At 33.3% G+C, this 15,096-nt stretch overlaps 2 protein-coding genes across 2 annotated transcripts; one reads left to right on the forward strand and one right to left on the reverse strand.

Annotated features, from left to right (window-relative positions):
* Positions 1-1,131: 1,131 nt before the first annotated feature.
* On the reverse strand, positions 1,132-1,996 carry HELRODRAFT_82010 (hypothetical protein; the record flags this gene model as incomplete). The annotated part of the gene is made up of 4 exons (XM_009022407.1): positions 1,132-1,201; positions 1,305-1,379; positions 1,475-1,611; positions 1,673-1,996. The coding sequence occupies 4 exons, from the start codon at positions 1,994-1,996 to the stop codon at positions 1,132-1,134; spliced, it is 606 nt and encodes a 201-aa protein (XP_009020655.1).
* A 3,907-nt stretch (positions 1,997-5,903) lies between these two features.
* HELRODRAFT_174980 (hypothetical protein) lies at positions 5,904-8,935 on the forward strand (the record flags this gene model as incomplete). Its single annotated transcript, XM_009022408.1, has 4 exons — positions 5,904-5,958; positions 6,749-6,765; positions 7,156-7,194; positions 7,376-8,935. 4 exons carry the CDS (start codon positions 5,904-5,906, stop codon positions 8,933-8,935), a joined length of 1,671 nt encoding a protein of 556 aa, XP_009020656.1.
* Between the last annotated feature and the right edge of the window lie 6,161 nt (positions 8,936-15,096).

Raw genomic sequence — 15,096 nt, forward strand, 5'->3', positions numbered from 1 at the left:
CTTTGTTCTTTGGGGCCATATTATTCTATGTTGTGTCGCTGTTGCCTGCTTTGGGCTACAAATCCATTAGTCTGATTAGTGAGATGTTGAAAAGAGGCGTGTCTCGTCTCTTGTTTTTGTGACGTTTTTTAGCAATTTTGTTTCTATATTATGCCTTTTTTGGTGGATTTTATATCATTGTTTTGTTATTCAGATTATTGAGAATTTTTTTATAACATTTGTTGAAATTTTGCAATGATGAATTTGTAGAATGTAAATACAGAGTGCATTTTGAATAAATATTTTCAAATTCTGTCTGAATTTTTTAACCTAAATGTTCCACAAACGTTCATTATGTACTATTATAATTTGCTACATCTTACATTCACCTAAGATTTTCAAAATTTGATTATACATTTATAGTTTTAATTGTTTTTGCAATAAGCACCACAGAAATTGCGGCTTTAAGCTGTATTTTTTTTTATTGTAAGAATAGACGTCACAAATTTTCCGTCACAAATTTGAGAAGTTAGGCCAACAATAACAAACTCACAATAACTTGCTCAGTTTGATAAATTCAATGTTGTTTTTTCCATGCATTTTACACCAAAATTTTAACATCTGCTTTCGACTTGAAGCATACCAATCTAATTCGTGACACCTATCGTGCGAAAAGAATATTTATTCCTAATTTCGGATCTTTATTATTCGCCCACAACTTTAACCAAAGAAGAATCTGCTTGTTGTACGTTGCAAATCTTGCTGAGATCTGTACAACTTTACATTCTTCCTATCCATATCAGGTTGCATCCTAGGCACCTTAACATTTCCCATTTGGTTTTTGTTTATGCATCTATAGTCGACGCATGCATTTCAACGTGGTTTATTTCAATGCTTATTCGTCACCGCGTGATAAAAATGACAACATCAGTTCGCGTGAATTCACCAACAAATAATTTTATTTATCGTTCGATAGTCTCTAAAACCGCTTTCACGTTTAAGTATGTACAAAACATTAATTTATTCAAGTATTTTGTCAATTTTGAAGCCAAAAAATTTCAGGTTTCAACGTAGAATTGTGAAGAATCGTGCAGAGTTATAACAATATAAACTAAATAAAGAGTAGGTTGCCGGTTGCCATTATGATGTTAGTTATTCAATTCCTTTGTCAGCCAACTCTTTTTTGACACGATCAAAATACGTTGGGTCTGGATATCCATACCTTTATTTTTGAAAATAAAAAAAAATTAAAAAGATTTTTTTAAACCGAGATTTTAAAAAATAATTTTAAAAAATTAAAAAAAAATGTATTGTCGGGAACGTACTCTCCGGCATAAAGTGAAGTTTTCTGATGGACGTCATTCCAAACTACGACATCATTCCGTCCTGTAGTTACAGACCTGTGCACAAGCAAATAATTCTCATAAGATTATAGTTTGATCAGCAAATGGATGTTGATATGACAAAAAAAAAATAAAGTTATAAAAAAATATACCTTCCTATTGTGAATAAAAGACGTTTGTCAAAGGCTTTTTGAAACAATTCCAATACTTCATTGCCCTCCTTGTTGTCTGGTAGGTATGCAGTTCTATGCGTGCCTTTGAAAGGTTTACCTGGGTTTGGATGATTTTCCTGAAAAATACATAAATTCAAACAAAATACAAAATAATAAATCATGTTGTTGGAATTATACCCCTTGTTTTCCACTAGGGAATGAGTACAAAATCTCTATGATGCCACATCTTTCGTAACTGGGCAAGTGCAGAGTGTGAAGATGTTTAACTGTCATGCAACCATCTGGTTGATTGCCTCTTATTACTCCATAAACTTTCCCGCAATTTGGACATTTTTGTTGGCCTTTTTTATTATTTTGATCAAGACAATCACCGCAGAATGAATGGCCGCACCCGAGTTTGACGGGATTTGTTGGGATCTCTAAGCATATGGTGCATGTCTCAGGTTCTTTTTTTGAGTCGTCAGATTTGCCTTCCCCGATTTTTTCTTCCTCGCCACTCATTTCAGTAATTTCATTCCTTTGAAGATTTGAGTATGAGATGTTGTTGGTGGCATTTTCTTCTTTTATGTAAGGAATTTCCGAATTCAGGTTTTTTGCCCGGATGGGTAATTTTGAATTTTTTCTGAAGCTCGAGTCAAACACTACTCTAGCACTTTCGTTGTTGTAAGGTAACTCTTTTATATCAACGTCAGCATGACGACTGAATTGAAAAGTTATTTAATAAAAGGTTGAACAATACGAGCGAGCAGAATTACAAAATAAATTGTTTGCAAAGTTATAAAGAGGCTTACGGAGTTCCCGAATTATCAACGCTGCTTCCGTCATTATAATTCATCTGTGAATAGTGTTGGTCATAGGCTCTCGCAATAGCCGACACAGTTCTTTCATCAATGTTTACAAAATGAATCTCTTTTAGATGCATTACTTTCTTAGTATTTGAATTGAAATATTCTCTCTCGAAATTATCAACAGCCTTGAACATAGATTGTGTGACAATGTCCATGGGTACTCTGAAAATACCTGCAAAACACCGAGTAGCTAGTTTCAAATCGCACCACAATATAAAACAACATACAGACAAACCTGAACTGATAGCTGGAATAGCAACAGAAACAATCTTCAATACATCATTCGCGTATTTTAAACAGTTATGAAAGGTATCAGTCAACTTAGTCAAAAGATCCAGGTGCTCTTTCTCAGTCAGTAGGTCTAATTTACTTAAATTTCGGGGACCAACAGCGTGTATCACGTAGGAAACATTTGGTTGCAACTTACCAGCTGAGGAATGCCAAGCTTTTGTTTCCAGTAAAGTTTGATTTTTTTTTATATAAGCCTCACATTCTATTTTCAGTTCAATTCCAGCTGCGTCAGCAATCGCTCTGGCAGCACCACCTCCATGATCTAGAAAACTATTTGCTGGGTTAACTATCGCGTCTGTTGTTTGTGTAACCAGGTTGCCTGCAAACGTAAGTTCGTGTAAGGGAATGATGCTAATTAAAGATAAATATTTTAACAAGTTTTAAAAATGTGTCAGTGTGTGCACGTTTAAGTGTGTTAGCCTTGAAGTTGAATGATAAAACGGTTAGATAATGTATTGAACTACCTTTTGAAATGAACATCTCCAGCCCTGAATCAAATCTGTGTTGTTTGCGAATAATATTAGGAGATTTGACTTTTCTATTGGCAAGTAATTTGGAGTTCAAACTTTTGATCATGTCATCTATCTCATCTACTTTAGATTTTTGCCCTAAGAGTTTCAAATTGACAACAACATTTTTCTGTTTCAGCACGCTTAATACGTTCTCCAAACCAGATAATAATGCAATAGTGACATTCACATTTCTTTCAACTATACTACCTAGGCTTTCGTATCTTTGATAAATATTTGTGATTTTCTCAGCTAAATCATTTTCAATCTTGCGATCGTTCGACTGTGACTTGATGAATATGTAACTATTTTTATCATTATTCTTTCGTCTAATGCTTACATTGCAGTTGTATTTAGTAAATAAATGTTCAATATTTTCCATTTCAGAGTGCAGTATGTAAAACCAGGCTGGCTCATCGATGTCAAGAATGACTCCTTCGTCATCATTCTGTTCTTTTTTGGTCTCACATGTTCTCAAATTTGTTCCATCATTCCTTTCGTTGCAGCTGTTTCCTATTAGTTTGGAGTCAATTCTGTCAATTTTTTCAATGAGTTCTTCATATTGTTCATAATTCAGTGAATTGATCATGTCTGATAGGCCCAAATAGTTTTGAATGAGTGATATTAGTTTGTCATGATTCAGCTGTATTTCTGACACTGGCTCAAAAATCTGAAGTGTAACATCTCGAAATTAATGTAAATTTTAACTGGTAAATTTTGCGAAGCAATATGAAGAATTAAATTGACAAAAGTTGTACTTAAAACCAAACATGAACAAACAGAACAAAATTTATAATCAACCTCATCTTCATCGTCTTCATCACCATCTACACCACCATCATTCCCATCAGCAGCAAAATTTTCCTTATCAGCTGGATCAACAGCCATCATCATGCTCTTCATAAAATTACTATGTTTGGAAGAAAAAATAGAAAGAGAAATTCTTTTTTCCAGTTTGATATGGAAATCTTCAGAAACATGGTCTGATTTAAAATGATTTTGCAAAAAGAATTTTGCTACTTCGTTCATCCACTTATTGTTTAACTTCAACTGTTAGATAGAAATAACAATTTATAAAGGTGTTTTCTTAATTTTGGAAAAATTATTTTGAAAAAATGATAAACTAAATAAATTTTTCATAACCTTGCAATCAAATTTTTCAGGTTTTTGATTCTGGTTGGTGATGATCTGGTTGACAAAACTTAAACTCCCATTAAGTTCCATCACATTATGTTGGCTGTCTCGACTTGAAACAATATTGTGTTGCTTGTCTCGACTCGATACAACATACTCTGCTTTCACATGCACACTACCTACATCCTATTAAATTTTTAACACAATATTATATAATATTTTATTATTTTATTAAATATCATTTAAATATAAAATGATCAATAAATTATTTTTTACTGAGATAGCATTTTATTCATTATTTAATATTGAAATTAGAGACAACAAAATAAATTTGATGGTAGAGCTCAGGTTCAGTACCTTTCTTGACTTCCGTAATGATTAACCGTAACACTAACAAACACTAACTAACTCTATCATTTTTGTTTGAGTTCGAGTTAGTTGGTATTTTTAATCAGCAAATTACAAAAACTCAGCCTCAAACTTAGCTCAAACAAACTCCTTCATATAATGATCTTGACATCTTGAGACTTCCACTTATGACTTACTTAAGATTTTAAGAATGTTTCCACATTAATGATTAATATTAATTATTAATCGGTAGATTAAAAATAAAATGTTATTAAAAAATAAAAATTAATAAATAAATAAAAATAAGTAAAATAAATTTCAAATGAGCAAACATTTTTTTAATTTCAAACACATACCTCAGAAATCGCCATTTTAGGTAAGCGATGAAGTAAAAGATGACTAAATAAATAAACTAAAGAAACCGAAATATGATGGGGAATTCCGATGTGCATAAACAACTTTCTTTTTCACATAATAGGGATGCGCTTAACTTTTATATTAAGGTGGTATTAAAAAATTAACGAAAAAATTTATTTAATTAGCGTTCAAGCTATAAAAATATATATAATACAAAATTGAAAAACTTGAAAGTACTTTTGATTTTTTCTAAAATCAACTAAAACAGTTGAAAAACTAAAATATTATTACAATATTGATAAGTATCTCGTGCATTTATTTTCAAAAGTTTGATTTTTCAACCATTTAAATCATTCATCAATCCTAAACAATGACACCAATTTATTTCAAATTTTTATGATTACAAAATCAGATTTTCGATCACCTCTATAGCTGTTGAGAATATTATTACATACACCTAAAACGTGTACAAAAATACGAATGGAAAAATAAAGATCACAACAAACTCAACGGACAAAACCAAAACGCGCGCACACACATACAAACACATATACATTTGATGATACAAAGATACACACATACATATACATATCCCATGTTCAAACAATTAATTTGTATATTATGTTGTATGCGTAGTGTACACTCAATTCAAATTTTATGTTTAAAAAAATTAAAGTCGAATTTTGAAATTAGGAACTTAAATTTATTCGAAGTAACCAACCAAGCTTAAGAAAATTGAATAAAATGGATAAATTGGCGTTTACACAGATTTACAAGACTTTACACAAATTTGTATGATTAACTCACAGGATCTTGCTATAGTTAAAACAATACTCCACTAAACTCTCTCACGCACAAAAAACTTTCCTACTACCAACTTCAACATCTCACATTCAAATAACACCACCGTATCAAATTACAATGGGAGGAGCCAAAAATGACGTAAAGTCGTTACGACCCGCCTTCTCTCAAGCACGTGGCTGAAATCATCATGATTGACATGCCATTCTCAACTGTGATTGGTCGACCGGATTTTTTCCTTGACGGATTATATAAAGTAGATGATGCCTCAATAAAGAAATAATGTTATTTCGTAATACTGTGATTATTACATTCATTGGCAGCGTAACTTTTGTATAGCTTTACTTACTTTTCATATCTGTCTGCGTCTCACGTAGTTATTATTATCATTATTATTATTACGGTTGTTGTTATTTTGTATTTATATATATATATATATATATTTATATTTTGATATTTTCGCTTCTAACAATATATGCCTGCGTGTGTACGGTGTGGTGAGAGTTTATGAAATAAATTTGAAGTCGAGTTTTTTTTTGTTTTAAGGAAATTTATTCAGAGGTAGGTAGGTAAGTAGGTCGGTAAGTATGTAGGTGGGTGGGTATGTAGATAGGTAGGCAGGTAGGTAGGTAGGTAGGTAGGTAGGTAGGCAGGCAGGCAGGTAGGTAGGTAGGTAGGTAGGTAGGTAGGTAGGTAGGTAGGTAGGTAGGTAGGTAGGTAGGTAGGTAGGTAGGTAGGTAGGTAGGTAGGTAGGTAGGTAGGTAAGTAGGTAGATAGGTAGGTAGGTCGGTAGGGCTGGTTTTTTGTCCGGTTGGTGCGATTTTAAAAAACTATTGAAATGCGCTCTTTGAGTTTAGTTGAAAATAGGAATATTTTTCTGTATAAAAAGTTGCTTTGAATTATAAATCCGTTAGAGGTTTTAACATTTATTTATAAATTTAATGAAATTTATTTCCAAAAAACAGATCCCAGTCTTGACACAGTTAGGACTTTTAATAGCGATAACAATGAACTTGCACTAGCACCATCCATTCCTATCACAATCCTCACAATCCTCACATTTACACAGACACTAATACAATTTATGTTCGTTCATCACGCGCGTGCATAACAACAGCAGCAGACATTTCAAAATATAATTCAACGACAACTTCTACTCGCAGACGTTACAACGTTAAAATTTAAAAATAAACATCAACAATCAAACGAAAATACATTAACATCAATCGAAGAGCAGAAGGGATCACAGCAACAACAACAACAACAGCAACAACAACAACAACAACACACAAAAAATAATTCACCAACAACATACCGACACTAAAACATCAAAAAAAAACAAAACAAAGAACAAAAACAACAACAACACCAGGTACAACTTTTCCAAACTGGCTCTGCCCTGGCCACTCTGGTGCTTGGGTGCCTGGAGAATGCAAACACCCCTCGCGCCTCACCAGCCCCATCATCATCATCACCATCCCCAACTGCAACATCATTCTCACTTGTTATCACCATACAACAGCAACAGCAACAACAACGTCATCAGTTCGCATCACCATGACAATCGCCAACAACAACACCAACAACAACAGCAACATCAAAACGATGATAAAAAACTTTTCGACAGTAGAATTGACGACAAAATAAACTCTTCTAAAGGCAAAAAAATTCCTAACGATAATAAAATGAATGGCGATGATGATGAGTACAACGATGATGCTGAATTGTCCAAAACTCGAGATGACGACGATGATAACAACAACGACGATGATGATGACGGCGGTAGCACTGACCAGATACGTCCTAAGAAGCACTGGACGGCTTTAAAAGTTGAGAAAAATGGAACAGGTGAGATCAGGGAAAAAGATAGCGAGAAAGAAAACAACAATGATAATCGTTACGATGCTGGTGACGATGACGCAAACGAAGATGATGACGTCAATGATGGTGATGATGATGATGATTATGTCAGCAGAAATGACAAAGAAAGTAACAAGATGTTGAGCAACAATGGCACTGAACAATGCGATAACTCCAACAACATCAACACAGACCGCCACGTCAGCAATAGCGCCAACAACAACAACAAAGTGGATATGGATTCTGGCGTTGATAAACATTTCAAATCGCACGGCAACCAAAAGAAGCGGAGACGCAGCGAGAGTAGCTGCAACAGAAACAGAAACAACAAAAGCCAGAGCAACACAAGCAGCGAGAATGTTAGCAGCGAAGATGCCAACGAGTATAACGTTCAAAGAAAAAAATGCAACAACAGAACAAGCGACGCAACAAGCAACGACCTTGCCAATAATGTTGCAGATGTTTCCAACAACAACAATGAGGACGAGGATGAAAATGTAAACGAGCGTGATGATGACGACGACGATGGCGTCAATGAAAAGAAACGTCATCATGATTCGGAACAACCCATCCAAACGGAAATCAAACTACAAAGACCACTGGGCTTGCTGGCGCAACACGGTCTCATGAACAAAAACAGCAACAGCGGCAACACCACAACCAACAACTTTTTCCAGCAGCAACAACAACAATTACAACAACGTCAACAGCAGCAACAAATGTTGATGCAACAACATCAGCAACAGCATTACAACGCTTATAGGAAGCACAAACTATTCGGACCAGAGTTTGCGTATGACATGTTCCTACCACCAGCTTTCCAACTGAAGGCAGACTCCGAGAAACTGAACTCCCTGCAACTGCAACAACAGCAACAACTTGCAGCAACATGGCTTACCAACACCAGCAATCTATACAACTCCAACAGCAACATTAATAACAACAACAACAACGCAACATCGGCATCTTCGGCAACGACACCAAGTTCGACACTTTCCAACAACAACATCGAAGACGACGACAACGACACTGAAACATTCAGCATCAACAACAACAACAACAACGAAAAGAATATTTTCGGTCTGAAAATCTCACCTGATCATCACGAGGGCATCTCCTCCCAGTTCGACAGCGGCAGTTTAGACTTGAGCCGGCAGATCCTTCTAACTGACCGTCGTTTCATGCCCTCGCCTCCACCAGCCAACGCGAGTTCACCCACACAGAAATCCGAATCCTCGTCAACTGGCCACCACTGGACATTTGAGGAGCAATTTAAGCAGGTTTCTAATTGATTGGATTTGTATGCTTGTTTGGGTACGTGTAAGTGTAAATATTTTGTTGGATATGTGCGTGTGTACGTGGGTTTATTAGTTTGTTACGCATGTTGTTGTTTTTTATACACACACACGTACGCGCATACACGCACGCGCATGCACGTACACAAGTATATTTATACTGGGATTAAATGCACGAAAGATTGTCAGAATGATTTAAAGCGATATAACATTCGGCAATTTTGAAAAATGAATGAAGTTATGTATTTAAGTCGTTTTTCCTAATTTAAATTTTTTTATTCATTCATTCATTCATTTATTCATTCATTCATCTATTCATCCATTCACTCGTTCGTCCATCTATCTATCCATTTATTTACATGCCGCGTCTAATAAATCAGTTTTTATATATGCATGCCGGCAAAAAATTTTTTGCTTGAAAAACTTCTTGTTTAATTTCAACCGTTCACAGAGACAAATGCGCAATAATAAAAATAATAACAAATAATTATATCAAATAATAGTAATAATAATAATAATAATAACAACCCTGATGATGATGATGATGGTAATGATAGATATCCATTATTTCGTGGGTCACCGATTGGTTGTTGAATACTAGGTGAGGATGAAGAAACATGATACTTTTATCTCTCTCTCTCTCTCTTTCTCTCCCTCTCTTTCTTTCTCTTTCTCTCTGCAATTTGATTTGATATCTATCTATAGATACGTAAAATGTTTCATCATTCGATTATTATTGATACAAAATATTAATAATTTAATTTAGAAAATAAAGTTAACAACGCATGAAAGCAATTGTCACATAAGCTAGTAGCAGCTATAGCAGTAACAGCAGCTGCAGTAGTAGTAGTAGCTGTTGTAGCAGCAGCAGCAGCATTAGCAACAGCATTACGATGCGAATATACGATGTTTATCTAATGAATATTGAAGTAGCTGTGCACCATCCTAATAAACACATCAACTTTTAATTAATTAAAGATGCGCTAAAAAAATAATTGAATGACGCGGCAAGTTGATATGACGCTTGAGATTTCACACTCTCTCTCTCTCTCTCTCTCTCTCTCTCTCTCTCTCTCTCTCTCTCTCTCTCTCTCTCTGTCTTTTTTTAATGTCGGTATGCACGCACGTTTTCCCATACATGTACCTTAATATGTATTTTAGTAGGTTTATATATATATATTCATATGTGTAAATGTGTGAAGTGTGTCTGTGTGTATGTTTTTTGCGTGCGTGCGTGTGTTTGTGTGTGAGATAATTAGCTAAATTTTAAATATAAACAAATGAATAATAACTCCTACATGCTGTCATGAATAAATAAATAAATAAATACGTTTAAAATTTATGCAAACTCACACAGATATATATATATATATATATATATATATATATATTCATATATATATCGGCTCTTTGAGTTAATTAATAAAACATTTTGCTGATTAAAAATTACGAAGATTCGAATGAATACGTCAAATTTTTATGAAGCTGTCACGCCGCAATCACACATACACATAAATAAACAAACACACGCGCACACACACGCACATACATGCAAACACACACGCACGCACAACGCACAAAATTATACAACGTTCTCCTCACTGACAATTGGAATTTAAAACCCTCGAGGCAAAAATATCACGTACATAGATATACCTCTGATGCAAAAACCCAGGAATGCGTGCACACACACACGCACACACAAACTAACAAACTAACAAACACACACATACACATGAATGTACATTCGTCAACACAAATAATGATAAGTTACTCGAAAAGCGTCAACGAAATAACACATAAACCACATAGATCATAAGCCACATATTAATATTGATGTGGAGAAATTATTACACTGATGTGATTTCATTTCAATTTCGTGTAAAAATTTTTTGTCAAAAAATACATACAATCACATCCAAGTTATAATCACACACTGAATGCAAAACACACGTAAGCTACTAGCATGCGTAAAACAATGGCAACATATAAACTTAAACGATTTGAAGAGATACAAGCCAATATTTGCACTTCTAGAACTACTACTGTATACATGTAAAAAGAATACCTTTTACTATGTTGGAAAACACTTTTGTCTTATAAAAAGCCAAATAAGATACCCAAAAAATTATTATTAAGATAGTAAGTCAAAAAAGCCCAAAAACACTGACATGTATGGATGAAGAGATACCATTAACGTAAACAGAGCTGGAGGTACGTTAGAATAATTACTTTGAAGTAAAGGCCGAAACGTGAGCAAAATTGAAAAGACATTGTCAAAACAAAATTGGGCAATGATAATAAAGGCAGACATAGAAGAATCAAACACACCGCCTGTGAGTGAGTTCTACAATAAATGGACAACTACCAAACCAAATTCCACCAGGATATATGAAGACTATTTAATTTCATACATTTTCTAACACTCGTTCTCTCTATCTTTCTCTCTTTTTTTTCTCTTTCTCTCTTTCTTTTTTTATTTTTTTCTATTCTCGTTTTTGGCTCTCTTTTATTTCTCTTACTATTTGCAAATTATTCACTCTGAATAAAGGAAGAATACATTTTTTCAGATAAAGAAAGAGAAAGAGAGAGAGAGAGAGAGAGAGAGAGAGAGAGAGAGAGAAAGGAAAGAGAAAGAGTGTGAGAGACAAAGCACAAAAAATAGAAATAAATTCTAAAAATGTTGCACCAGAGAGCCAGCACAGAATACGCCATTAAAAAGAGCGATAATAACCTTGATGCCGTATAAAAATGCAACCTACAACTTAAATGGATACCATTCCGTCACTAAAGTTTTCTAATGTCTTCGCTGCCTAATACGCTAATGTGCTAATGTGTACACACACACATATACACGCATACACGCACATTCACACATACACACACGTACAAGAACAAACTGAAATATGTATCCCATAATACAAACTGAGATATGTGTTCTATAATAATTTATATTATTTACATCTTAATGCTTGACTGTGTGCAGTGCATATCTCATAGTAGATAAATAGTAAATACATATGTAAAAATGGGTTATACACATATCACGCTCAAACAATCACACTTACGTAAAAAGAAAATCAAGAGAGAGAGAGAGAGAGAGAGAGAGAGAGAGAGAGAGAGAGGAGGAGGAGGAGAGAGGACAGAAAGAAAGAAAGAATGAAGAAAAAAGAACAAAAAAGAAAGAATGACATTAACCTATTATGAATTGTTTTCAATTTATAATTTGCTTAAAATTAAATCAAAGACTCTCTCATATATAAGACAGCGACAAAAGAAGAAGATGACGATGAAGAAGATGATGATGGAGATGATGATGGTGATGATGATGGTGAAACAATTTGAAGAGTCCAAATGACGACGCGAAGTATCACAGCATAAGAAGACCAAGTTAGAACAAAGTTAAATGCAGATTGACGTTAAGATAATTAAAAGATGATTAGGTGGTGAGTGTATGGTGAAGGAGAAGATATGTTTGACCATGATGGCTCAAAAATTATAATGCAAACAGACTAACAAACACACACACACACTTACACAGACACACACATCCACATACATACATTCATATATATATATATATATATATATATATATATATAGCATATATATATATATATATATATATATATATATATATATATACGATAAATTTAAAAACACATGCTAATTTGTGATTGTATATATACATTTGTTTGTTATTAATAATAACACAAATGCCTGTAATGTCATTGTATTGCATTATATTTTATTAGTACTATTATTACGAACGTAAGAATTGTGATATTGTTTGTTTGTATAATGATACTTTCATTAATACTGTATGTATTTGTATAGACATAACCATAAGTATACACATAGTGTTTATATTCAGCCATTTTTATTTGCCATGTACAGACGCAAACATATAAGTACAAAACACGTACTTGAAACAGGCGTTTGTACTTTGAGAGCAGTTTAATGACATTTATTAATTGGCACATGTTATCGACTTTAATTGATTTCAATACGTTAGCTATTATAACTGCTGCAGCTATTGTTGCTATGTGAAAGTGTAAACGTACCATTGCCGTTAATGTTATTGTTGTCATTGTTGTTGTTGTTAGTGTTGTTGTTGTTGTTAGTGTTGTTATTGTTAGTTCGCGATGATTGCGCGTTTCAAGTAAAATACATGTAAGTAAATAGACTAACAACGGGATATGACGCCAGCGATCTGATGTCCTACTACTGCTCTGTTGTTGATGTTGTTTTTCTTAATGTCATTTGCGTTTGTTGTTGTTGTTGTTGTTACTTATATCAAATGGTAACTTGCACCACTGAGGTTATTTTTATAATTTTTTTGTTCCTGTTATGTTTGGCGTTATTATAATTGATGTTATTGATAATATTTAATGTTATTAAAGTTAATTAGTGTGTTTGTTGACGTTGTTGTTGCACATTTGCGTTTTGTTATCGTTCTTGTTGCAGATTGAAACAAAAACACACATACATACATGCACACAAACAACAAACTACAATACAACAACAACAACAACATGTTAATGACAAAATCATTAATGATCAGGATTAAGATGATGTCTATTGTCATTATTTAATTCTCATTCCACGAGTTATGCTGTAAAGAAAAGTTGCATTAGCTCGGCTGGGCGCATTAAGATTTTATGTACTTTATTGGTAAAAATAATTTTGAGCGTTTATGTATGTTTGTATATGTATGTAAAGTTTGTATATGTATGTAATGTATTTATGCTTATTCGTTTGTTTGTATATGTATTTTTGTGTACGTGTGTGTGGGCGCGTCTGTTTGTAAAAATGTGTGTATGTGTTTGTATGCTTTACTTAAAGCATAAACAAATTATATTTAATTGAATATATTAATTTCAATCAACCTGCTGATAACAATTAGTCAATTAGATATTTAAATAATTAGTTAAACAATCAATTAATTAATCAACCAATCAGTTAATTAATCAACCAATCAGTTAATTAATCAACCAATCAACCAGCCAATCAATCATTCAACCACCAAATAATTTTTCAGTTGTATGAGATGACGTTGGATCCAAAAAGAAAGGAATTCTTGGATGATTTGTTCTCCTTCATGCAGAAAAGAGGTGAGACATACGCAAACACACACATACACACACACACAAAAACATACATACAAAGACATGAACACACACACATATACCTTAGTTCATTAATATGGCATTTTCATTTTAATCTAATTTGATTTTAATTCTATGATTTCTCCAGCTTCTTTATTTTCAACTGATTTTAATTTGTAGCAAATTCAATTTTCAATCTAAAACTCTTTAAATTCACTTTTTATTTTAGAGCATCTAGAACACTCAACGTACGAAAGTGTTCATTTTTATAAAAATAATTTAATTCTCAGTTTATTTATTTCCATACAAGTATCTATATCATAAAAATAAACATTTTTTAGTTACATGTGCACTAAAAAAGTTTTTTTAACCAGCCAACAATTATCTCACAGATTAAACCCTAAATGAATTAATGAAAGTGTATGAAAATTGAGTAAGAGAAGAGTGAGGGAGAGAGAAAGATAGAGAGAGAGAGAGAGAAAGAGAGAGAGAGAAAGAAATAATGAAGGAAAATGAGAAAGAAGGAGGTAGAAAGAGAGAAAAAAAGAGAGAGAGAGAGAGAGAGAGAGAGAGAGAGAGAGAGTGAAAAGAAATTGGAAAAAAGCAAAAAGCAAGTAAATGAATTATTGACGACATAACTTCAAATTATGATGACAACACATCTAATTGTTTGATTGATACGTTGCATCCATTATATTTTTGCTCACACACATACACACACAAACATACAAACACACATACATAATATACACACATACACCTACGTCGTACGTATACACACATATACATGTAGTACATACAGTTATACACACATTACCTACGCACACAAAATACACATAGACTCATACTTACTCAGATATACAAACTTACATAAACACACACACACACACACACACACACAAACACACACACACACATACATACATACATACATACATTCATTCATTCATTCAATCATACAAACCTACATACACGCACACATATATACATCAGCACAACAAACAAATAAATATAATATTAGATTATAAATTCTTATTTATTAGATTATTC

The sequence above is a fragment of the Helobdella robusta genome, assembly GCF_000326865.2.
Source record: "Helobdella robusta unplaced genomic scaffold HELROscaffold_31, whole genome shotgun sequence".
In the NCBI taxonomy this organism is placed as follows: Eukaryota; Metazoa; Annelida; class Clitellata; order Rhynchobdellida; family Glossiphoniidae; genus Helobdella; species Helobdella robusta.